This window comes from Scyliorhinus torazame, chromosome 11 (genome assembly GCF_047496885.1).
Source record: "Scyliorhinus torazame isolate Kashiwa2021f chromosome 11, sScyTor2.1, whole genome shotgun sequence".
NCBI lineage: Eukaryota > Metazoa > Chordata > Chondrichthyes > Carcharhiniformes > Scyliorhinidae > Scyliorhinus > Scyliorhinus torazame.
The window spans coordinates 50,398,119-50,424,383 of NC_092717.1; the positions used below are offsets into that span (position 1 = coordinate 50,398,119).

The following is a 26,265-nucleotide window of genomic DNA, read 5'->3' on the forward strand; positions in this document are numbered from 1 at the left end:
AGTACTCTTAACAACTTCTGTAGTCGCCCCATCAATAACAATGGATAAGCATCCAGAGAAAGCTAGTGGAAAGTTTGGGTTTAACTGATCAGCGAGACCAATCTTTATTTATGTGGAGATGAAAAGGTTGAGGGTGGCCTGAATCTTGCTTGGCAGTGTGGGTCACAACAGTACCTTAGACATAAGTTGTGCATGTGCTCGAAGGTCTCCTTCGACCATCTGAGCCCATTTGAGGTTGAAAAGCTCCCAGTTCAAAACTCGATCATGACCCCTTGTGGAAGCTGGTAAGAATGAGCTCTATGACCAGGCTGAGGTAGATAGTAAAGAGAATTGACCATAAGACCATAAGACATAGGAGCGGAAGTAAGGCCATTCGGCCCATCGAGGCCACTCCACCATTCAATCATGGCTGATTTCAACTCCATTTACCCGCTCTCTCTCCATAGCCCTTAATTCCTCGCGAAATCAAGAATTTATCAACTTCTGTCTTAAAGACACTCAACGTCCCGGCCTCCACCGCCCTCTGTGGCAATGAATTCCACAGACCCACCACTCTCTGGCTGAAGAAATTTCTCCATCTCTGTTCTAAAGTGACTCCCTTTTATTCTAAGACTGTGCCCCCGGGTCCTAGTCTCCCCTGCTAATGGAAACAACTTCCCTACATCCACCCGATCTAAGCCATTCATTATCTTGTAAGTTTCTATTAGATCTCCCCTCAACCTCCTAAACTCCAATGAATATAATCCCAGGATCCTCAGACGTTCATCGTATGTTAGGCCTACCATTCCTGGGATCATCCGTGTGAATCTCCGTTGGACCCGCTCCAGTGCCAGTATGTCCTTCCTGAGGTGTGGGGCCCAAAATTGTTCACAGTATTCTAAATGGGGCCTAACTAATGCTTCAGAAGGTCATCCCTGCTTTTATATTCCAAGCCTCTTGAGATGAATGACAACATTGCATTTGCTTTCTTAATTACAGACTCAACCTGCAAGTTTACCGTTAGAGAATCCTGGACTAGGACTCCCAAGTCCCTTTGCACTTCAGCATTATGAATTTTGTCACCGTTTAGAAAATAGTCCATGCCTCTATTCTTTTTTCCAAAGTGCAAGACCTCGTTGCCCACGTTGAATTTCATCAGCCATTTCTTGGACCACTCCTAAACTGTCTAAATCTTTCTGGAGCCTCCCCACCTCCTCCATACTACCTGCCCCTCCACCTATCTTTGTATCATCGGCAAACTTAGCCAGAATGCCCCCAGTCCCATCATCTAGATCGTTAATATATAAAGAGAACAGCGGTGGCCCCAACACTGAACCCTGCGGGACACCACTCGTCACCGGTTGCCATTCCGAAAAAGAACCTTTTATCCCAACTCTCTGCCTTCTGCCTGACAGCCAATCATCAATCCATGTTAGTACCTTGCCTCAAATACCATGGGCCCTTATTTTACTCCGCAGTCTCCCGTGAGGCACCTTATCAAAGGCCTTTTGGAAGTCAAGACCGATAACATCCATTGGCTCTCCTTGGTCTAACCTATTTGTTATCTGTGGTGGTATGTATTAGGGGTCATGTGGGACTGTGAAGCCGTGATGCTATTGGCTGACAGATCCCGGGTCCTGGTTGGCTGTTGACCCCTGGCTCCGCCCTGAAGGCGGAGTATAAGAACCCGTGCTTCTCCCCGCAGCTCCATTCTGTTGCTGAACTGCTGGGAACAAGTCACGCTTAATAAAGCCTCATCGACTTCATCTCTACTCGTCTCTCTCGTAAGTCATTGTGCGCTACATTATCTCTTCAAAGAACTCTTAACAGGTTTGTCAGGCACGACCTCCCCTTACTAAATCCATGCTGACTTGTCCTAATCCGACCCTGCACTTCCAAGAATTTGGAAATCTCATCCTTAACAATGGATTCTAGAATCTTGCCAACAACCGAGGTTAGGCTAATTGGCCTATAATTTTCCATCTATTTCCTTGTTCCCTTCTTGAACAGGGGGGTTACAACAGTGATTTTCCAATCCTCTGGGACTTTCCCTGACTCCACTGACTTTTGAAAGATCATAACTAACGCCTCCACTATTTCTTCAGCTATCTCCTTTAGAACTCTAGGATGTAGCCCGTCTGAGCCTGGAGATTTATCAATTTTTAGACCACTTAGTTTCTCTAGCACTTTCTCCTTTGTGATGGCTACCATATTGGTGCAATCGCACAGCCTTAGTAGATTTTCCAGATACGAAAGGGCTCAGTCTCCAATCCATGCATTCAACTGACCAAGAACAGTTGCTGTCATACTGTTGTGCTGGTGCCTCAGGATAATAACACTGGACAAAGTCTCTGATGGACTTTCCAAAAGGCTTCATAGTTAATGGAGTCAAAGACCTTTGACAGATCAATGAAGGTCATGTAGAGCTCTTTAGTGCTCGTCAGATCCGAGAAATGTGCCTGGAATAACGCAAAGATGGTGCCTTTGATTTTCCCCTGGATGGCCGGAAACCACATTGGGTCTCTGAAAGAATGCCTTCACTGGTGGGAAGCAGTTCAGGATGATTTCTAAAAATCTTCCCAACAGTGAACAGCAAGGATATGTCTCTATAGCTTCCCCAAATTGAAACATCATCCTTCTTGAAGAGTGAAACAATGATGGCATTTCAGAAGATGGAAGTTAGTAGCTCCTCCCAAGTTTTGAGTTTGTGCGAGGAGTTCATAACCACCAGCTTTATGGATCTGCAGGAATGTTGCCTGAGCCTTATTATTCTGTTGGCTAGCATTTTTTTTTTTAAAGTGTTGACAGCAATCCCAAAATTTGATCACCTTCGGGCTGAGGAGGGATTGTCTTAATTACTTGGTCTGATATTGTTGACTCCCGATTGAGCAGGTTCTGGTAGTGCTTCTTGGATGGCTGCATCCAAAATATTGCTGTCCTAAATTTAGAAAGGGCGAGGCCATAGTTTTTGTGTAGCATTTGATTTCATTAACCTTCTCTACTCACCACTTCCATCTTTATGAAGAGATTGAAGTTGATTTTTCCATTAGAATCTTACCAAATATCATTGAATACTGAAATCCGCCAATGTATTTGGAAATGAGAGTTTGCCATCTAAAACATTATTCAGCAGCAACAAGCTGTTATGTCCTAAGATATTCTTGAATGTAGCTTCCTTTAGTTGCAAATGCTAACTATTGGTAGAACTTTGAAACAAGGTACTACAAATGCTCTTTGCATATTTGTTTTTGATAGGGTTGCCCTTGGAAGGATTTGGGAATCAGTGAGGATGTCTTAAAACATGTACTGCAATTGAGAAAAGGCTAAATCCCATGTGGTGGATAACAGCTGGAATGGCTCCAGCAGCTATTCCAGACTCGCTCTTGGGTGCCAGAACACAAGTTCCAAAAGACCAGAAACCTGGTCCTTTTTGAAATTATAATATTGCAGCTATCTTTGGCAAGCTGGGTCAGGATCATTAAAACAATGTTAATTCATAATTGGTATCCAACTGTGTGTGGAGGGAGGGGGGGGGGGGGGGAAGATCTTTCAACTTCTGGATGTGAGGTGCAACTTCAGATGCTTAGATGAAGATAATTAAATATTTCAGCATAATTGCTTCATTTCAATGAGAGCATTTTGAGTGTTGACATGGATTTGTTCACTTGGTATTTTTATACAAACCTAAAGTACAGCAAGAATAAAATGTAACCAATTATTTTGTTCTCTCCAAAAGCTTCCCACCTATAAGTTCTTTTGCAGCAAAATAAATTTGATAAGACGGTCCTTTTACCATTATCTAAATCTCGGAGAAACAGTTTTCTCCAGTGTGTACAGACAGGTTGTCATAGATGCACATTAATTTAGGTCTTTGCTGGAGACTTCTGCATTGAATTGGTCTTCCCTTGAGGCACCCTTTTCTTTAATTATTGCTTCTCTGCAAGATGAGCTTCAGTTCTTTATTAGAGGAAGATTAGGCTGCACATGATTAGACAAAGTTCACTCGGCATCAGATGAAAATAATCTTTTTGCGATTTTAATTCCCTTTTTTTTATTAGATAATGTCGTGTAGGAACATTAATTACCTCCTACGTTTGAATTTATTTTCAGTTTCCTTTAGATAGGCAAGATTGAATCTTTCCGTTTGGCACTTCTGCTATGATATATAGCTCATCCAATCTCAAGCCAAGGGTTAATCTGATCAAAATGTTATGCTAACCATGCTGGATTAAGATCTATCTTTCAAATTAATGTCTTTATTTGTCAACACCTGGCTCATGCAATTTGCACCAATGAGCTAGGATTGGATTCATCAGTGAAACAAACTGACCAGATATAAAACTTTAGGTAAATTAATAAAAGATGAAATAATCTGCATGGTTTTCTTCTCCTTTCTTATTGTCTCTGGAGTGCCAACCCATACCTATGGCGCCACACAATTAAAACATAATACTTCTCTCCACTGACTACTGCGCCTGTTCTCAGTACAGCTGTGTCCATTGGACATGCTCCTGGCTATTTTCTGGATTTCTGGTCACCTTTCTTCTTAAAGCTTGCTCTGTCCCAGAGGATGTTGAAAGCTTCACTTGACATCCCAGTCCTGGAAAATGTTGAACGGGTTGTTGTCCAACATAATTCCTCCAACGATAAGTTACCTCCTTGCTACCATTGCTGCTCCTCCAATCACAGCTTCTGTCTCTGGAAAAGCAGCAAGCGTTGGAGGGGGGGTACCTGCCCTTGGAGCTGAAATGGACAGAACCTGAGAGTGGATGAGCAGCTCCTCCGATTCTCCCTCCCCTTCTCACTTGCTGCTGCTTAATTGAAACGAAACTGTTTCCCACTCCCTACCGCAATGGTATCAATTCTTCATGCCCAGACTGCGGAACTAATGAGCCTTCTTTCACAGGCTACTAATAGCATTATGGGGGTGAATTCCCTCGCTGTCCCACTCCTTTTGAAACCTTATTTTGTATGTAATTTCTAAAATCTCTAAACCATTGCGGCTTCAAATATATATTCCAAATTTAATATAAAGTACCTGCCACTGGCATCCTAAAGATTCCTTTTTTTCACCCTTGCTGCTGGACACAAAGAAATGAAATGAAAAAATGAAAATCACTTATTGTCGCAAGTAGGCTTCAAATGAAGTTACTGTGAAAAGCCCATAGTCGCCACATTCCGGCGCCTGTTCGGGGAGGCTGGTACGGGAATTGAACCGTGCTGCTGGCCTGCTTGGTCTGCTTTAAAAGCTAGCGATTTTAGCCCAGTGTGCTAAACCAGCCCTGGTATCTGCATTAATGAAATCTCTGAAAAGGAAGATGGTTAGTCATACTACTTGAAATATGCTTTAAATCTTTGGATATAATCTATCCTAACCTATAGCTCTGATATTTTTAATTTATTAATTTGTGATTTTTATGGAGCTCCTTTGGAACACCCATAAATGACTACATATGATGGCAGTGTGAAAATAATGTTTGATCTTGTTGCAGTGATTTTCATTTGGTTTGTAGGGCTGGAAAAGGAAAGCAAGGGTCGGCCCTGCTCTCCTGAGTGTTTGTAGATTGCCTGGTCAACCAGCAAGTTCCTACATTCGTAAGATCATTTTTCAGCTTGCTGTTTTTGGTTGTTGAGCTCTGAGCTTTGGGGATGGATCCATCTTTTAATGTTAAGTAAGACTTGAGGAAACATCTGGAGTTGTAATTTAATTTGCTTCAGAGTGCATAATTTTTATTAACTGCCATCTCCAGAAGAAACCTCATGGTGTACTTGACCTTCTTTAGGTATGAAAACTCTCTGCATCCCCTAGGCATGCAGTGGCACTTGGTGGTATTGGAGACCCCCGCCCCAGTCTGCAGCTCTGGTCAGTCTGACATTCCAAGGGCAGGGCTCCAGTTCGATTTTGAAAATCAATGATTTGGTGCTAAAGGAGGAGACCAAAAAGCACAAGTTTGAGACAGGACCAGAACATGTGCATGTGGTTGGCTGGGCCCCCAGAACATTGTTCACACCAACGTCCACCTCAATTTTGGATGGGGGGGGGGGGGGGGGGGGGTTAGGTGTGCCCTAAACACTTTCTTAAGCTGGATCAAGCCCAGCCTCTCGCACATGGGTGTGACGTTTACCCTGCGAAGGGCCTCACTTCACACCTGTCATCCACTACAGGCCACAGCTTCCCCTCTCACTTCACTTTCACTCCATACACTGACCGTACTACTGATAGGATCCGCCCATAGATTCCAGACATGTTGCCCACCTCTGACCTCGCAAGTAAAAGGATCCTTTTCATTAGAGATGTCAGCGGCTCTTCTGGGAAAGTCTTCTGTACTAAAATCTGAACCTGGAGATGACTAAACCAGTTAATTCCTCTTCCTATTGAACATCTATAGTTGCCCTCAAAGGTGGTGGTGAGAAGCCTTGAACCGTTGTAGTCCATGTGGTGCACGGGAGAGTTTTCCAGGTTTTTGACCAGAAACAGTGAAGGAATAGAGATATAGTTCTAAGTCAGGCTGGTGAGTGATGTCAAAGGGAACTTGCAGGTGGTGTTCTGCCCTTGTCCTTCTAGTTGGTAGAGGTCACAGTTTGCAGGTGCTGTCAAAGGAACCTTGGTAAGTTGCTACGAAAGAGGAAATGCTGGAAAATCTCAGCAGGCCTGGCAGCTCAGGACCCTGACCTTTCTGTTGCTTGTCATTTTAACAAAAGACTCTGCTCCCATGCCCACATGTCTGTTCTTGGTCTGCTGCAATGTTCCAGTGAAGCTCCACACAAACGGGAGGAACGACATGCCTGAACATCAAATTCAACAGCTTCAGATGATCAGCTCTACCCCACCTCGACCCATTTGTTTTCATTCCATTTCATTTTAATTGTCTTTTACCCTTTCTTTCTTTATATGTATTTAATTCCCCCCCCCCCCCCCCCAAATCTTATCCACCTTTCTCCTCTTTGCTTCCCCCTTCCCCTCCCCCATATCTACAGTTCATCCTCTGATAGTTTCCCTGCTGTTTGACCATTCACATCTTTTGTGTTCTCTAGGGACTGCCATTAGCACTCTTTCTGTGGCCATTAGCACCCGGTTTCCCTGGGTTTCTGTGGCTGTGACTCATCTTTCATTCTCATTCCACCGTATAAATATTTCCCACTTCCTGTGTTAGCTTTGACAAAGAGTCATCGGACTCAAAACATTAGCTCTTTTCTCTCCCTACAGATGCCAGACCTGAGATTTTCCAGCATTTTCTCTTTCGTTTCAGATTCCAGCATCCGCAGTAATTTGTCGTAACTTGGTAGATTGCTGCCGTGCGCTTAGATGGTGCACACTGCTGTCATTGTCGGTGGTGGAGCGAGTGGATGTTAAATTTGGTGTGTGGGATGCCAATCAAGCAAGCTGCTTTGTTCTGGATGATGTTTAGTTCCTTGAATGTTGGAGCTGTGCACATCTAGGCAAGTGGGAAGTATTCTATCACACTACTGATTTGTGCCTTGTAAATGGTGGACAGGCTTTGGGGAATCGGGAGATAAATTCCTCTGCAGAATTCCCAATCTCTGACCTGCTCTTTAGGTAAGGTATTTGTATGGCTGGTCTAGTTCAGTTTCTGGTCAATGGTAACCCCAGGATGTTAGTGTGTGATTCATTCAGCAATGTCATGGTTAGATTCTCGTTCATTTTGACTTCTTCAACATCCCTAATTTTAATTGCTCCATTGGTGGCTGTACCTTCAGCTGCCTGGGCCCAAACAGTTCCCTCCCTGAAACTCTACTGCTTTATCTTGCTTTCCTCCTTTAAGGCACTCAAAATATACCTCTTTTGACCAAGCTTTCGGTCATCTGCCTGATCTCTTAATGCGGCTTGGTGTCATATTTTGTTTTATAATTCTCATGTGAAGCACCTTGGGATGTCTTGTTAAATAAAACGCTCTTAAATTAAATTGTGTAATGTTAAATGGGAAATGATGAGTGAAGAAATTGCGTAGAATATATAGCCGGCCATTCAGCATAACTAGTTTGTTCTAGTGATTATACTCCCAATTTTCCCATTCCATCTACCTCAACTCCGCCTTTAGCATACATTTCTATCCCTTCTAATCCATCTTAAGTTATTTGCCTCAGTCAATGGTTGTGGTAGCAAATTCCACACACTAACCACTGCAGAAAGAAATTTCTCCTTTTTTCCCAATTGCATTTGTTAGTAACTGTCTTGCATTTAAGGACTCTAGTTTCAGATTGTTAAACAAGTGGAAACATTTTCTACCCTATCCAACCCATAGTTTTAGAAGTGATCTGATGGAGGTCTTCAAGCCCTTTCTCCTACAGAATCAAAGCCTCACCTTGTTCATTCTTTCCAATAGCTGTAATCTGTCCGTTCTGGTATCAATCTTATTTTCACATTTTCCAGTATTGCTATTTCCCTTTGTGTAGTATGGACACCCAAAGCTCGTACAGTACATGTGAAGTATGGCCTGACAATGGTCTTAAACCGGTTTGACATAACTTGCCACTACTTCTGAATTTGATACCGAGCAATAGATCTCGGTGCTTTGTTAACATTCTTAATTCCTTTACTGATCTTGTGATACTGCTTTCAATGATTTGTTCACTTGTATCCTCATTCTTTAAAACAAGCAAGATACTGTGGATGCTGGAAATCCGAAATGTAAACAAACTGTTGGAAACACTCTGTAGACCTGGCAGCATCTGTGGAGAGAGAAACTGATTTAATGTTTCAAGTCCGTTTCAATGTTTAATGTTCCAAGACTCTTTCGAGCTAAAATCATCATGACTGACCAGTCTGCAAGTTTCTAATATTGTCTTTTTATTTCGTGTTAGCTGTATTTCTCAGTTTATTATCATCTTCAAATTTTATAGAATCATAGCATTGTACAGAACAGTGGAGCTTGCACATTCTCCCAGTGCCTGTGTGGGTTTCCTCCGGGTGCTCTGGTTTCCTTCCACAATCCAAAGATTAGGAGGAGCAGCCATGATAAATTGCCACTTATTGTCCAAGGGTTAGGTCGGAGTTACAGGGATAGGGTGGGGGAAGTTGGCCTAGGTTAGGACCCTTTCAGAGGGTCCGTGCAAACCCGATGGGCCGAACGGAGTTTCATTATGGGGTGGCACAGTGGTTAGCACTGCTGCCTCACAGCGTCGGGGACCTGGGATCAATTCCAATCTTGGATCACTGTCTGTGTGAAGTTTGTACATTCTCTCCATGTCTGTGTGGGTTTCCTCCTGGGTCGTCTGGTTTCCTCCCACAGTCCAAAGATTGGATTGGATTTGTTTATTGTCACGTATACCGAGGTACAGTGAAAAGTATTTTTCTGCGAGCAGATCATTAAGTACATGAGAAGAAAAGGGAATAAAAGAAAATACATAATAGGGCAACGCAAGGTATACAATGTAACTACGTAAACACTGGCATCGGATGAAGCATACAGGGTGTAGTGTTAATGAGGTCAGTCCATAAGAGGGTCGTTTAGGAGTCTGGTAACACCAGGGAAGGAGCTGTTTGAGTCTGTTCGTTAATGTTGTCAGACTTCTGCATCTCCTGCCTGATGGAAGAAGTTGGAAGAGTGAGTAAGCCGGGTGGGAGGGGTCTTTGATTATGCTGCCCGCTTCCCCAGGCAGCGGGGAGGTGTAGATGGAGTCAATGGATGGGAGGCAGGTTCGTGTGATGTGCGGGTTAGGTGGATTGGCCATGCTAAATTGCCCCTTGATGTGCAAGTTAGGCTATGAGGAGTGTGAATGGGTAGCTCATTCAAAAGGATAGATGCAGTCTCTGGGCCAAATGGCCACCTTCTGCACTAGGGATTCTATGAACAGAAAGAAGCCATTTGCCCATCTTGCCTGATATGAATTTGCATTTGTATAGCATCCTTTTTGAGACTCTTCAGTTGACTTGAGAGACAGCATATATTTTTAAAGGGTAGATCATACCTGATGAACCTGATTTAATGTTTTGAAGAGGTGACTAAAGAACCGGAATGTCTAAACCAAGAAATGTCTATGGATATTATTTTGTCAGACTTCCAAAAGCATTTGATGGTCTCTCCAGTGAAACTGCTAGCTGAAGGAAGTGAAGGCAAATTATTGACCTGGCTAAAAAAATTGGCTGAGAAAGGGATCTTGAGGATCATGGACAGGTATTGACATGTTGTGACAAGTGGTGTCCCTGTTGGGGCCTCAACCATTTTGCTATTTATTAGACTTGGATGATGGGATTTTTATAACGTACATCCAAATTTGTTAGTGATGCAAAGATGGAATTATAAAATTCCAAGAAGGTATACATTTAGTGAAAGAGCAAAACTGTAGCAAATGGATTTCAGCCTAGATGAATGTTTTGGAGCTAAAATGGTAAAAAGCTGGAATAGGTGAAGATCCAAAGAAATGGGGGTGGAGGAGTGTTTCAGGTACGCTGAGCATTAAAGCATCATGAACAAGTACAGAAAATAAAGTGCTGACCGTTGTTGCTCGTGGAACAGTGTGAAACATAATTATTGGACCAGAACAGAGTTTTCTGCTTTCAGTGACATCACGGGCACTAACGCTGCATCCACAGTACAGTAAGTGCGCAGCACAAATAAATGCAACTAAATTGCATGCTACTCGCTTTATGACGGCAGGGCATCCCAAAGTGCTTTGCAGCCAAATAACAATGATTTTTAAATGTCGTCACTGTAATGTTGCAGTTTGCATGAAACTTAATTAACCCATTACTAGCCACAATAACCAGAGTGGACAATGCCGCCATAAATTTCAAACAAATTCTTCATTGTATCACAAAAGCCCTCGTACCACACCCGATCAGTCCATTCAAATGTAGTTAGCCAAGTAATTTGATCTTTTCGGGACACAACGTTCGACTGAACTTCATCCCGCCCTCTGTTTTACCCACTTCATCAATGTGTTCAGTTTCAGTGGGTCCTTTAGATTCCCTTTTGAAAACCTTGAGCTCAGAAATAATACTTAATTCAGCTGGAAGTAAGTTGGGTCGCATGCACCCAAGCACTTGGCTATGGAATAGTTCACACATAAAGTCTCCATTTCCCTCCTTGTTGTTTGGTTAACTATCTTAGACTCTAATCAGATTTTCCAATTCCTTGATGACTAATAATATCGGATTAAGATGCTGAAACGGTAATTTACTTTCCACTTTCAAAGCTTGAGGTTTTATTTAATTGATCATGAGGGAGGGGAAATGCTGTATAGAATCGTTGATGTAAAACAGGAGACCTGTCAACAGACAAATAGAAGAAAATGTACTGCATCTGATACGATTGTCAGTTTAGCTCAGTTGGCTGGACAGCTGGTTCGGTGATGCAGAGTGAGGCCAGGATGCTAAAACATTGAACATATTCACCCCAATTGCTATATCTTGAATAGAATCCAAGGTTATGGGGAGAAAGCAGGATAAGGCTATTGAGTTGGATGATCAGCCATGATCATGGCAGAGCAGGCTCGAAGGGCCAAAAGGCCGCCTCCTGCTCCTATCATCTATGTAAATACCGGCTGAGGTTATTCATGAAGGCCCCGCCTTCTCAACCTCTCTTTGAAGTGTGGTGACCTTCGGGCTAAATCGCCACCAGTCAGCTCTCCTCAAAGGAGAAAGCGGCCTATGGCCATCTGGGACTACGGCGACTTTATTAGTTATTTGCAGAAAATTGGATTAATAATGAGAACCTCTTGATAAAACTATAGTTGTACATTTATTTTATTCTTTCATGGGACATGGGTTTTGCTTGGTAAGCCAGCATTTTTATTACCCTTGAAGTTCGTGAGTCACTGTCTTTTTTTTTCATTTTTAAAAAAACTTTATTTGGTAATTAGTTTTATTGCACCTCCACTTCATTCAGAAGGACACTCGAGCTTGCCCTGGTTGATATCCTCAATCATACTGTGGGGGTGTTTGCCATCAATGTTGCAACCAATGGACTGAGCAGTTCCAAGGATTTCCTTCACTGTTCCTGAAAGTTCCCTGGCCAGAGAACGGTGCCTCATCTGTCGAGCAATACTAGCCACCTCATCAAAGGTGATGCTGCCAGTGTGTTTAATGTTCTTTTGCTTTTTTTGTCACGGGGTGGTTCCTTCAGGGCCTTGATGATGAGAGCAGAAGCGGATGGAACAACCTCAATCTGCGCCTGTTGGTTCTGAATAGTCAGCTTGATCGTGATTCGCAGACCTTTCCAGTCACCTGTAGCCTTGGCAATGTCATCTCCTTCCTACCTTGGGAGACAGACCCAGTGGGCCAATCTTGGGGGCCAGAGATGAGGTAGCACCAACTTCACCCCCAGTGCATCGGAGGTATACGATTTTAATTTTGTTGGGGTCGAATTTAGGAGGCATCCTGGCGGCGTTTACTGCACCGGCGAGCGGTTTCGGTGTCGGATGAACCCTGATTCGGGACGACCAAGCAGAAGTTGCACCTTCGCTGACTGGCGCAGGAAGCGTGAGTCACTGTCTTGAATTACTACAATCTACATGGTAGGTGCACTCAGTGCTGTTGGAGAAGAGTACTAGGATTTCACCCAGGAACAGTGAAAGAAATTCAAGCTAGGATGGTGTGAGTTGGAGGGGAGCTTGCAGGTAGACCCTGGTGTTCCCATGCATCTGCTGCCCTTATCCTTCTGGGTAGTAGAAATTGTGAATCTGGAAGGTGTTGTCAAAGGACCCTTGGTGAATTGCCGCAGTGATCTTGTCGGTGTGTACATTGCTGCCACTGTGTGTCATTAGTAAAAGGATGGATGTTTTGAGGTGGTGGTGGCTACCAATCAAGTGAGCTACTTTGTCCTGGATGGTATCAAGCTTCTTGGAGTGTTGGAGCTGCAAGTGGAGAGTATTCCATCTCATCCTGCCTTCTACTTTTGCAGATGGTGAACAGGGTTTGGGGAGTCGGGAAGTGGTTACACTCAGAATTCATAGCTTTTGATCTGTTCTTGGAGCCACAGCGTGTACATGGCTGGTTCAGTTCAGTTTCTGGTCGATGGTAACTCACAGGATGTTCGTAGGGTGATGGGAATGCCACTGAATATCATTTGGGGGGGGGGGGTTGGAGATTTGTCATTGCTTGGGACTTGGTGGGAATGTTACTTGCCTATCAACCTATGGCTGAGTTGTCCAGGTCTTGCTGCATTTCGCCATGGACTGCTTCAATATCTGCGGAGTCGCAGACTGCTGAACATTGTGTGATCATCAGCAAACATCTATACTCTTGTGATCTTGTGAACACCGTTAAATTCAGTCCAGACAAGTGGGGTGAAGATTGTTTTTGGTTTCACTATTGAATAAATATAGTTGTATTAATCTGGTTTTCATTTATTTTGTCTGTCAAAGCTACCAATGTGGCGATTTCTTCAAGGAATTAATCAAATATTGGGTAGCAGAGTTCTTGCACTAATGCAGTTAGTAGCTACTATTTGTGTTGAACTGCTGGTTTTAACCTGTACTGTAGTTACCAGAGTCCTCATTAAATTTTTGATTCAAGCAGATGTCATCTCCAGCTTGAGCCCTGCTTAATTGCACATCTGCACAACTTTGTTTTGGAAGCTGTTGCACTTTAGCCATTGAATATTCTAGTTTTTCAACTATATACAAAGCATAAGAGATTTGTTTTGAGGTGAATTTCAGCCCACATTGTTTCGTCACCTATATATAGGATTTCTCAATCTATTATGCAACAGTTTCATCTCGGTCGCAGAACCCGATTGTAATGCTGCCTCGGGTATCTAGGTAGGAGGGCTGTATGTGGGATAATTTCGCTGGCTAGATTTAGTCCTCGTTTTCTTAGTAGTTTTACTTGGACACTTTTTGTAACACCTTTATTATTGCAAATGTGTAGTTCTGATATTGTAGATCTTAGTTTTTTTTTTTTAAATCTTCCTTTTGAATGGACACAAGGGACCCTAGAGATGGCTGCCAGTTGCCTGGCCCTGTGTGGTCAAACTTTAGCTCCAAATGGTTCATGTTCAGATTCATGAAGAAATTTGAAATTAAATCCTCACTTCCACAAGAGTAAACAGAAACTCATTGTGGCTTTCCTGGAGGTGCAAACAGCTCTTTCCTATCTCAAACTGGGAGAATGGGGCCTACTCAAGTTATAATAATATAATCTTGTCACAAGTAGGCCTACATTAACACTGCAATGAAGTTACTGTGAAAATCCCGCAGTCGCCATATTCTGGCACCTGTTCGGGTACACGGAGAATTTAGAATGTCCAAATTACCTAACAGCACATCTTTCGGGACTTGGAGGAGGAAACCGGAGCTCCCGGAGGAAATCCATGCAGACATGGGGAGAATGTGCAGACTCCGCACAGACAGTGACCCAAGCTGGAACCCTGGTGCTGTGAAGCAACAGTGCTAACCACTGTGCTACGATGCTGCAAGTTAGTGACTTTGAGACATTTAAAATGGCTAAAAAGACAATGGATGGGACTGATCCAATGACTAACATGGAAGCATGATTCAACAGTTTGGAACTGCGACCATATTTGAATGCTATGTATGGGAACAGCTACAGACTTATCCTATTTTTATGGAATGGACCGGGGCTGGATTTACTCTGTTAAAAAAGGATTTTGCTTAATACCGGTACTATTCACCCTGGATGGTTCAGCAGTTGCAAGCCACCCTCTGGTGCCTCCCTCTGGTACATGGACAGGGACAAATTGGCAAACTATAATCTAGCTGGGACATCATTAGGCTGGGAAATTAATGGAGCTCCATCTCTCCCTGAAACAGTAAAGTACATGTAACTGAAAGCGAGGAGGGTAAATCTCCAAACAAGACCCCATGACTCAATGTCACTGGTTATTGGAGCTGTGTCCTCTGAAGCTGCTGCCTCCCTGGCCCTGGGAATAGCTGTCTTACTGCGAACCATACCTGTGGCATCCTGCAGCTTTGGCTTCATCACTTCAGAAAATCTGGAGAATGCCAGGGATGAACTGGGGTGATGGGTGGCAGATCCAGATGGATCACTGAAGAAAAAGCTGGGAGGTGTCAGTTATGGCTCTCAGCAGTACCATTCTGAGATGGCCATTCCTGGGTCCTGGAGGCAGCAGCTGTGCAGGACATGGATACTATAGCCAGTGACATTGAGTCTTCATTTTATTCTCCGATCCAATCTCCTCCCTTTTCAGTTACATGTACTTTTTTTATTGTTTACGGGAGAGATGGAGATCTGTTTAAATTTACCAGCCTAGTGCTTCCTCAGGTAGATTTATAATTCTTCAATTTGTCCTGGTCTTTGTCTTTAATCACTCACCTCAAGAGATCTTGGAGTACTTTTCTGGGATCACCCTTGTTAAAAGTGAAGTTGCTCCTTGGGAAGTCCGCTCTTTGCTTTCCTCCACAACTTGTTGTGCCGGGAAGTGTTAATTCACATGGTTGAGGGAATGAGCCAGTGCCAAATGTCAGTTTACAACCCAATCACTTTCATTCTGTAAAGCCAGCCTTTTTGGTACCTTTTTTTACAACATAAAATGGGATTTGCCTGTATTTTTGTGTGCTCCATGCTGCAAATAACCAATAAAGTCACCGTAGTCCAGGGAAGAGCTCTGGGGAAACAACTTCAGAAAGGGTTCTCTGCCAAGGGAGGAAAGAGGAAGTCCAATAGACTGATATTCTGCTGAAGAGTCCCAGCAATCGCAAATGCTTTAATGACAGAATTAGTGAAGAATGGAAAACTGCTTTCTCACAAAAACCTTGTCCATCTGAAACCTCAGTCATTACAGCTGCTCAACCGAAGTTGCAGCCTCACACACTTTGGAAAGAAGGAGTTTACATCTTTATCACTTTTACCTAAATAACTCTTAGCAGTCACTTTTTTTACACAAACTAACCTTGTTTGCAACAAAAGCTTTTCTGCTGGGTTATTTTCAAATTGAACCACTTGTAAATTGAAAGGAGTTACCGCTCGCACAGCTCTACTTGCACACATTCTTAACTCAAGGACCCCTTTAAGGAAACTCCCTTTTAAGTGGTTGTGACACGTGTTTTAGTTTTACTGTGTGATCAGAATCAAAGTGAGTATGGCCCAGCAAGGCCCAAAAGGAACTCTTGGAAGATTAAGAAGAAATGCATATCATAAGAGCACAGCAATTAATAAAGGTAGGCATGTGGAATGACTGTTACAGATTTTCATGATGTTACCTGAATTTTGAGCTGCGATTTCATTCATCACCAAGGCCTGGATGTGTGTTTTTCAAGCTGTTTATACATGACCCTGTAGACTCGCCCAAGATATTGAAATGCAAGTACAAATCTTTCCTGTTGTAAGAAATAGCTTCCATGTTTTTGGGGATGGATTTGAATATCAGTGCTTAGTCCTGATCTTTTTCCTGAGATGGCTTGAGTTGAAAAATGGATGGAAGTTGTCATCAAGGCACTCATCGAAGATGCAGTTTGTTCCTCTACCCCGGTTTCCAATTGTTAAATGATTCCATAGATTTTTTTTTTTTTTCCAATTTCAATCATAATTACATTTGAGTGAAGAACATTTTAATGCTGTACATGTGCCCACTATGTTCTAAGTTTGTTCTTGATTCCTGTTTTAGGTGGAAAATTGTTATCAACCCTTTTCGGTTTTGGTGGTAACACCTCTAATCACAAAATGGCAGCAAACAAGACAAAAGGCCAGAATTCTTTGGCTCTCCACAAAGTAATTATGGTTGGAAGTGGTGGTGTGGGGAAATCTGCCTTAACGCTACAATTCATGTATGATGAGGTAAGAATGTTTGTCAAATATGTTTTCTATCATAACCGGCTATAGGAATTTTGCAGATTTCTCAATCTGAGGACTTGCGTTCTGCAATAAATGTCTGAGGCTGTATTTCATTAGCTAACCTTAACATCATGAAAGAAAATAGCTTACAATTACCAGTTAAACGTTGAAATGAAACATTTTACCTCCTAGCTACTATCTTTTAATCTCCGCTCAAGTTAAACCCATCTCTGGTCAAAATCCAAATTTAAATAGCATTAGAGAAAACATGGTTACCTGCTGTACACTGAAAAGAGTTCCTTTTAAAAAAAACTGATTGGAGATAGAGAGAAATCTGGCCAGGAAACAGCCTGCATCTGTTTGTCTGTCAGACTACTGTTTAACCTGCCAGCCTTTTGAGAAACTGCTGTTCTGTTCACAGTCAAATCTTTAAACCCTTTTGAGAGAAGCTGCTGATCTGTTCACCTCCAAGTAGAAACTGAATCCAACAGCTGACTGCCTCAGCCCCTGACTACTACGATTAACTATAGCATTTTACTAGGGCTAAGCACAATGGCTCTAATTATCTATTCCCCAGGGAATCTTGTTTATATAAATAAAATTCCATTAGCCCAACATCAGGCAAACAATATACATGATTGGAATGATCATGATCTTTTACGATGCTTTAATTGCACCTCTTGTAGCCACAAAGCTTGGCTATCTATCAAACCGGAATTTTGAAAAACATTACTACAGCAGTCACATATTAATCCAGACCATTGACCCTCACTGCACCAAATACAGCATATTTGAAGTTCCTACATTAATCACATTAGAAACCAGGAAACATTTTAAAAGAGCCCAACTGCCAGAATAAAATTTGACTTTTACTACACAGGGTAACACATACCCAATTGTCCTTTAATCGGAAATAGAATTACAGGGATTTACCTTTTTTTTTTTTAAAGCCTGTCTGCCTACTAGATGGGAAATGCAATGCAGGTAATGACACATTGCAGTGCATTTGAAAATTTCATATTGTGGAGTAATTACATCCGTGTGATTTACAAAATGTAGATTTGAGTACCTAAATATAATTCAGTCTCCTATTTCAATCTACTATCGTATCATTCTTGGGATAGGGGTGTTGCGGGCAAGGCTGGATTGATTGCACGTTGCCTGAGAGAGTGTTGGCGAGCCTGCTTGAACATTTCAATCTGTTACAAAAGACAACAGGAACCACATTGGATGAAGGTGTTTTCAAAACTGTTTTTGTTATTCTTGGTAGCGGTTTGATGTAAATCAGTGTCTTGCTATGTCACTTAAGAATGCAGTTAAGAATCAACCACATTGATTAGGGAACAGAGCGCACCGGTTGACAGATTTATTTTCGTATAGGATATTTAGCAAGCTAATTGGGCTTTTGTAGCAGTCCAACAACTTCATGGTCACAATGATATCAACTTTTTATTTCAACTTTTTAAACTGAATTCTAAAACTGTCATGGAGGAATTTCAACTTGGATGTTTCCAGTCCCAGCTATTCATTCATCGTTAGCTAGTGGGGTGTTTCAATGTCAAACTAGTATTGATTTCTTTGTTGTTTGCTTATGATATTTCCCTGTTACAGCCCATTGTAGGACGTGCCACTCACTGGCCCACATAGCTATGCCATCTGTTTAATTCCCCATCTCCTTGTTCTTTGCTGTCCCAACATGTTTGAGCGGTTCATTGCATGATCTCCATGCTAATCCTGTCAATCTTCCTATTTTCCTAGTTCAATCTTTACATGAATGCTTTGTTACCTGAGGTCATCAGTGACAGGTGAAGGTAATTTATAAGAAAAAGATGTGGAATAGCTACAGTAAGAATTGACTTGTAGGTGTGGTTTAGGCGCCCAACAGTAACTACATTTTAAGACCTGATATACAGGAAGAAATAATGCGGGCTTGTAACAAAAGGCACAGCAACAATCATGGGTGGCTTTCATTTAATAGGTTGGACAACTCTGATTGGCAATGGTAGCCTGGAAGATTAATTCCTATGCATTCGAGAATTTCCTGGAGTCAGCAGTTCTAGAGTCAACTGGAGAACAGGCCATTCTAGACCTGATGATGTCTGATCAAACATGATTAATTGATAACCTCTTATAAAGGTGCCTCCAGACATCAGTGATAACAACATGATTACATTTTGTATTGGTTGAGGAAGAGTGGGTCTAAGAATAGTGTGTTAAACTTAAATAAAGGCAATTACAAGGTTATGGAGACATGCCTGGAAATAAAGTTAATTGGGAAATTCACTAAGGGGTAGGTCAGAAATGATGCAGTGGCAGATATTAAAATAAGTATGTTGTAACGTTCTGCAGAGATTCATTCCAGTGTAAAAGAATGCAACACCCATGGCGTAAAAGATTGTGTCAGATTGAAAGAAAAAGTTAATGCAAAGAATAATGGTAGGTCAGAAGAATTATTATTATTTTTTTTTAAATAGCAAAATGTCAAATAATGATGGAGCAATTAGTGTGGGAGCAAGGTATCTAGACATATGAAAAGTTTCTGCAAGTATTTACAATAAAATTGGTCAGCAGGAGTGTCTGGCGTATTAGTGGAAAAAAAGGAACTGGTGGAGACATCGAATATATTTTCTATATCCATTGTAGAAGACTCAAAACATTCCCTGAAATATTTGTAAATGAGAAGGAGGAACAAACTATTACAATCACCAGGGCAAGAGTATTGCGAGAGAAGCTTTAGAACTAAAAGTTGACGAGCCCCAAGGAACTGATGCACTTTGCCCTCTGAAATGAAATGAAAATTGCTTATTGTCACAAGTAGGCTTCAAATGAAGTTACTGTGAAAAGCCCCTAGTCGCCACATTCCGGTGCCTGTTTGGGGAGGCTGGTACGGGAATTGAACCGTGCTGCTGGCCTGCCTTGGTCTGCTTTCAAAGCCAGCAACTTAGCCCTGTGCTAAACAGCCCCTGGTTGTAAAAGGAGTGGCTACTGCACTGATAGATGCATTCTCTCTTTCTCTTCCCGTCCCCCTAGTAGCTGATGGTAACAAACTCTTTAAAAGTGAAGAATAAACAGACCCTGTTGTGGAACCCCTCAATCAGCCCCCCCGCCCCCCCTCAAGGTAAACTTGACCTTCTCCAAATACAGGTTGACTTCCACCCCAACGGGACCTGCCTGCAAGCAATCAGTGAGGCAAAGCCTAAAACTTCTCCCGCTCTCGTCTGCACTTCCGGAAAGTTCAACACCCCACACATGACCCTCCCAATCCAAGTGCAAAATCGGCGACATGGTCCTGAAAAATGACTCAATTTCTCCAGCTATACACACGCCATCCACCTTATGTGCACCACCTTTAACTGTATTAACCCCAGCTTCTCGCACGCGATTGAGGCATTCACCATCCGCAACACCTCACACTACAACCCTTCCTCCGACGTCACCCCCAGCTGTCCCACCTTAATCTGCCTTAACCTTACACCAGGCTCGTAAAATTCAATTTGTGTACTGGGCCCAGTCCCGAGCCATCTGCACCCCCAGGTACACGCACACCTTTATAAACCCTGTCTGATCCTCTCCAATCATCTGCGGAAGGCACTCCTCCAACCTAAACGGCAACACTTTGACAAGAATCTTGGCATTCACATTCAACCGAGATAGGCTGACCCACATTCCACCAGGTCCTTATTCTTTTTTAACAGCAAAATAGATGCCTAACCCATCGTCTCAAGGAGCATCCCTTTAGCCACCGCATCCGCAAACATCAACAGCGGCACCAAAATCATCTTATAGAATTCCACCAGGAACCCATCTAGACTCGTTGGTTTACCCGTTTACATCTTCGGTGTCGCCGACCGAACCTCCTTGAACCCCATTGGTTCCTCCAACCCTACCTTCTCCTCCTCCTTTCATCTGGGGCACTCCAGCCCCCCCACCTCCTGTCTGCCTCCTTTCCAGAGGCTCCAACCAAAACAACCTCTTAACAAACTCTTCAAATGCTCTGTTCACCTGCTCCAGCACCACCACCAGATCTGAATAATCTCTGATCAGGCTGCCTGCCAGCAAAGCTGTCCTGCCAGAAAGTGACTGGCCTTCTCCCCGTACTCGTACCCAACACCCTTTGCCCACCTCAACCGCTTTCCCTGTAGACAAACTGCATCTGCCGTTTCTCTCTACCAAAAGTTCCAGCGTGGGATCCTCTGCATATTTCCCATCACCCTCCAAGATTTTATCCACCAGCGTCTTCCCTATTCTCCTGCGCATTGCACGAGATGATCTCGTCCCTTACCACTGTCTTTGGCGCCTCCCAAACCACTGATGGTGAGACCGCGTTCTTATTAAACCCCACATAATTGTCAATCGCCTTTGCCATCCTCCCACAAAAACTCAGATCCGCAAGCAGCCCCACATCTAACGTCCAAGCTGACCTCTCTGCAGGCCTCTCCAGGACCACATCCACCAAATGCAGACATGATCCGATATGGCAGTCGCCAAGTATTCCGTGTTCCTCACCCCCGACAACAACGACCTCCTAAATCAATCCTAGAGTATGCATTATCACTAGCAAAAACAAAGGGGTGGGGAGTCCACCCCCCACCCCCCCCTCCCAAACCACCAATCTCCTTCACAAACGTTGTCAACACCCTCCACTCTTTTCCACCCCATTCTTGGTGGATCATTCGCCTTTTGCTTCAGGCGGAACGACCGATGAACCCTATCCATTACAGAGGCAAGTGTTCGCCTCCTTCCTCCACAAGTTGGCAAACATCTCTAAAAGGTCCTCCGACTCCTCGGGCAGACCCAAGATCCGAAGATTCTGCCGCAGTGACCTGCTCGTAAGGTCCTCCACCTTCTGCAGCTCGTCTCCCATTGAGACTAGCTGGTTGCTGTTGTGATAGTGCCTCTTCCACCCACTTGAACACCTCTCCCTGCACCCTCACTGCCGTTGACATCTTTCCAAGAGTCTCCTTTATCGGGCCAACATATCATCCACCGAGCGTTCCCATCATCTCCTTTTCATGCCGCTCGATGCTTGGTAAACTGCCACTCAAACTCCAGCATCACCTTGCCAGCATGTCCACTATAATGGTCGCAGCCCCACCTGGCGAGCTTGCTCCTGCCATCTTTCCTTCCACAGCATTCCTCACCGAACAACAAGCTCTCAGGCGGACTAGTGCTCGTCCCGTTTCGTCCTGTATTCTTCGTTGAATTTTCGACATCTATTACCACAACTTTACTGGAGACCATTCATATAAAATTTCCCCCAAAACTGGGTGAAAAGGGCCAACAATCAAAAGCTCTAGCAGGAGCCACCCAATGTGCGACCTGCACTTGCATGTCACCAACAGAAGATTTGATCATTAGAAAATCACATTGAGATCGAGAAGAGTCGCCATGACTTTTGTGAAAGGCCTAACATGTTTGACGAATCTGAGTTATTTTGAGGAAGTGATGAGCAATGTGGATAAACTCAAAACTGTAAATGTGGTGTATTTGGATTTCTGGAAGGAATTTGGTATTGTCCACAAAGGTTGCTACATAAAATAAGAGCTAATGATGTAGGGGATAATAGCACAGATGGAGGATCATTTAGCTAACGAGCAGAGTATGGCCAAATAGGTTATTTTCAAGTTGGCAAGCTGGAACTGTCATGGATCAATGCTGGGGTCTCAACTAATGACATTTATGTCCATGACTTGAATGACGAGACCAAATGTTTGGTTGCTGAATTTGCTGATGAGATGAGTTAAGTTGTGAAGGAGGTGTCTGTAAAGGGACTTTGGGTGAAGAGTGGGCAAAAATTTGACAAATGGTGTATTAAGTGGGAAATTGTCAACTTGTCCACTTTGGGAGGAAGAATAGGAAATCAGTATACTATTTAAATTGCGAGTGTTTGCAGAACTCTTCAATACAGAGGGATCTACGTGCCATGGTACAGGAAACAAAGTTAGTATGCAAGTGATTAGAAAGGTGAATGTAATATAAAAGTAGACTAGGTTTTCCTACAGTGTACAGGGCATTGGTGAGATCACATCTGGCATGGTGTACAGTTTTACTACCCTTAAAGGGCATAATTGCATTAGAAGCAGTTCCAAGAAAGTTCACTTGAGTAACTCCTGGAATATGTTATCCTGTGACAGTGCCTCTTCCACCCACTTCAAGTAGATCAGCCATAACCATGGCAATTGGGGGATCAGGCCTGAGGGGTTGGAGAGGCTGGTACTACTGTATGTACTTGCTAATATGTATTTTTTTTGCCTTCTAAACTACCATCTCTTCTCTTTCCTCTTGCCTGCCCCCACCCCATACTAGATTCTCCATGTCTTCCTTTTGACCACAAATCCTCGACCTAAACCTCTATCTTTTTAAAACATCTTCTTTCCTCCCCACACCAAGTAAATTCCTGTTGAACCCTCCTTCTACTTGAAATGATTTTGTCCTCACTCAATCTTGTCCTGCACATAATCCATACCCGTGACATCCTGCTTCACCGAGATCTTTCACAGGATCTTTGTTGTCCCAAAAATATGCTTCGCGCAGTTTTGACCATTTTCTTTTTGCATCCATGGTTATTTTTCACCCCAATCCTTTTTAATGTTTCTCCCTGGGATAAAAGTGACTGGTTGGCTTCTTCTCTGGCACTCTTCCCAACTACTTCTGGTTTGCTATCTGCCTCAGTCACCTTACTTAACTCACACTTGTTTTTAGTCATCTGCTCTCCAGATAACTACTGGTCTGCTAGTAGTTCTTCTTGATTGTTCCCCTTGTGTCCTCAACTTTGAGACACAGCCTTGATGCAGCTGGCCTGGTTGTCCACTACCAGATCTGGCTTGTCCATCTGAATATGTACTATCATCCTCATCTACAGCCAAATCGACCTTGTACAGCTGGAAAGGAGTGGAAATTTCATTGAGGTCTGGATTGATTTCTGTAATACAATGGGTTAGGTGCCTGACTTCTGGTTTTCTATTTGTAAACCTTTTCTTTTAAAGCTTTTTGTTTGGTAACTGTTTAAAATAATGCTTACATTATGCTAGCACTGTTGATCAAAAACCATAGGTTTCAAAGCTGTCTGGAGTTTGTATAGTACAAGGTCCCTCATGGCAGTCTGGTACAAAAGGTGGTCACATGGGATCAGAAGTGAGCTGGCAAGATGGAGACTGAACTGGCTAGGTCATAGAAGGCAAAACGTAGCAATGGAAGGGTGCTTTTCTGATTGGAGGGCTGTGACTAGTGGTGTTCCGCAGGGATCAGTGCTGGGACCTTTGCTGTTCGTAGTATAGATAAATGATTTGGAGGAAAATGTAACTGGTCTGATTAGTAAGTTTGTGGACGACACTAAGGTAGGTGGAATTGCGGATAGCGATGAGGACTGTCCGAGGATGCAGCAGGATTTAGATCGTTTGGAGACTTGGGCAGCAAGATGGCAGATGGAGTTTAATCCGGCCAAATGTGAGGTAATGCATTTTGGAAGGTCGAATGCAGGTAGGGAATATACCTACCTCTAGGTAGAACCCTCAAGAGTATTGACAGTCACAGAGATCTTGGTGTACAGGTCCACAGGTCACTGAAAGGGGCAACGCAGGTGGAGAAGATAGTCAAGAAGGCATACGGCATGCTTGCCTTCATTGGCCGGGGCATTGAGTATAAAAATTGGCAAGTCATGTTGTAGGTGTATAGAACCTTAGTGTTCAATTCTGGTTGCCACACTACCAGAAGGATGTGGAGGCTTTAGAAAGGGTGCAGAAGAGATTTACCAGGATGTTGCCTGGTATTGAAGCCACCTGGGTTGGCCAAGTCCCGATTTAAAACTGAACTGCAAAGGCTGAAGTGAAATTCAGCCAACACAGGCAGAAACCAGCAGGTGCAAGTTAATGTGTATTAAACTCTGCAAAAGCCCAGACAGCATCGATACAAGCAGCCTTCTGCATAATGTAGCAACCATCTACATACTGATATGCGATACCCGGGAACAATCGCAACATTTGGGACAAACAAAGCTAAGCTAGATTCCCCGGCGCCAGCAGGAGCCAACACAAGAGGTTAACGGACACCTCAAGACGGCCCATCAATCAGGGAACCGCTCCAGTATTGGAGAAATCGAACCAAGCGATTGGAACGAAGTCCATTCACTTGGAACCAGGTACAGGGTCCGCCCCGAAAGACGGGAAGCCCCTGGGGACTATAAAGTTAAGCCCCCAAGTTCAAATCGTTCTTCTTGACCGGGTCACTCAGCAACGCGAACCAACCTTGACCGGTTCAACTGCTGCCGATATCCAGTAAGTCTTAAGTCAACGCTCGCTACGAGATAGGCGCTCCTAGCTACCAATCCGTACCAACTTCAAATCCCGCAGACTCAGAACCCGAACGAAAGGCCATTTGTTCCCCTGACCTGGTGGGCCAGTCCGAAGCTAAGTATAGGCCTGTTCGTCGTAGAAGTAGCTTAGACGTAGAATTTGTGCATGAGTAGCGATTGCTGTGTATAATAAATGTGCTTTGATTTGAATCTTGCTAATCGGTGTATTGAGTTATTGGTCATTACTCGAACTTGAACCTTGTGGCGGTATCATAAAGTTACCTGGCGACTCGAGAGCAAAGGTTATAAAACAGCCAATTGAACCAACCAAAAGTTAGCAACAGTATGGAGGGCATTAGCTATGAGGAGAGGTTGAATAAACTTGGTTTGTTCTCACTGGAACGAAGGAGGTTGAGGGGTGACCTGATAGAGGTCTACAAAATATATACACACAGGGTAGTGGGTGCCTGGAACTCGCTGCCAGAGGAGGTGGTGGAAGCAGGGACGATAGTGACGTTTCAGGGGTATCGTGACAATTACATGAAGAGGATAGGAATAGAGGGAAACAGACCCCGGAAGTGTAAAAGATTTTAGTTTAGATGGGCAGCATGGTCGGCGCAGGCTTGGAGGGCCGAAGGGCCTGTTCCTGTGCTGCAATTTTCTTTGTTCTTTGCATACACCAGAGTACTGCTGAACATTTGTTTTAAAAAGGTTTGAGATCAAAAAACGATTGGAAAATTCTCTTGTTTATAGAAATGCATTTGATTATATTAGTGACAAGTTCATGTGACGCTACCCTGAAGAAATATTTTTTCCTCTTCCTAAATGGCTGATTCTTCTTTCATGTTGAGTGGCAGAGTTAAACATATATTCTGTGCATTACTGGTTTCAAATACTGCTCTACTTTTCAGTGTGCTCATCCATCCGTCTTGTGAAATCTCTCGGAAACAAATCTAATTAGTCGCTGCCCTGTTCTTGAAGGTTATCAAGTATACAGCCAAAGAGGTGTAGTTATGCATTTCATCCACTGATCAGACAATCTACCTGTTACCAGCTGTTTGCCACTCAAGCTGATTGCTCCGAAATACGATGTGTTGTGTTGGGGTGTCCTTTCCTCTCACTTGAGAAGCATATTTTTTTCTGTGCAAACTGAATTTGAGCTCCCTACATTTTAAAAACCTTAAATTCAGTGCACTGTACACAGTCCTGAAATCTATTTTTAAGTCATTTTTTTCTTGTGGGCATTTGTTTATTTCTTTTAAACCTGTTTAGTTCCTTGACC

General features: G+C 43.2%; 1 protein-coding gene and 1 pseudogene across 2 annotated transcripts in view; one reads left to right on the plus strand and one right to left on the minus strand.

Moving 5' to 3' along the window:
* Positions 1 to 26,265, plus strand: part of ralaa (v-ral simian leukemia viral oncogene homolog Aa (ras related)) — a 100,035-nt gene that overhangs the window by 35,581 nt on the left and 38,189 nt on the right. For both annotated transcript variants that reach the window (XM_072467233.1, XM_072467234.1), the window contains exon 2: positions 16,527 to 16,696. In XM_072467233.1, coding sequence (XP_072323334.1) covers positions 16,583 to 16,696 — 114 coding nt within the window. In that variant the 5' untranslated portion in view covers positions 16,527 to 16,582. The remainder of the gene's footprint in view (positions 1 to 16,526; positions 16,697 to 26,265) is intronic.
* On the minus strand, positions 11,782 to 12,419 carry LOC140385273 (large ribosomal subunit protein uL11-like; annotated as a pseudogene).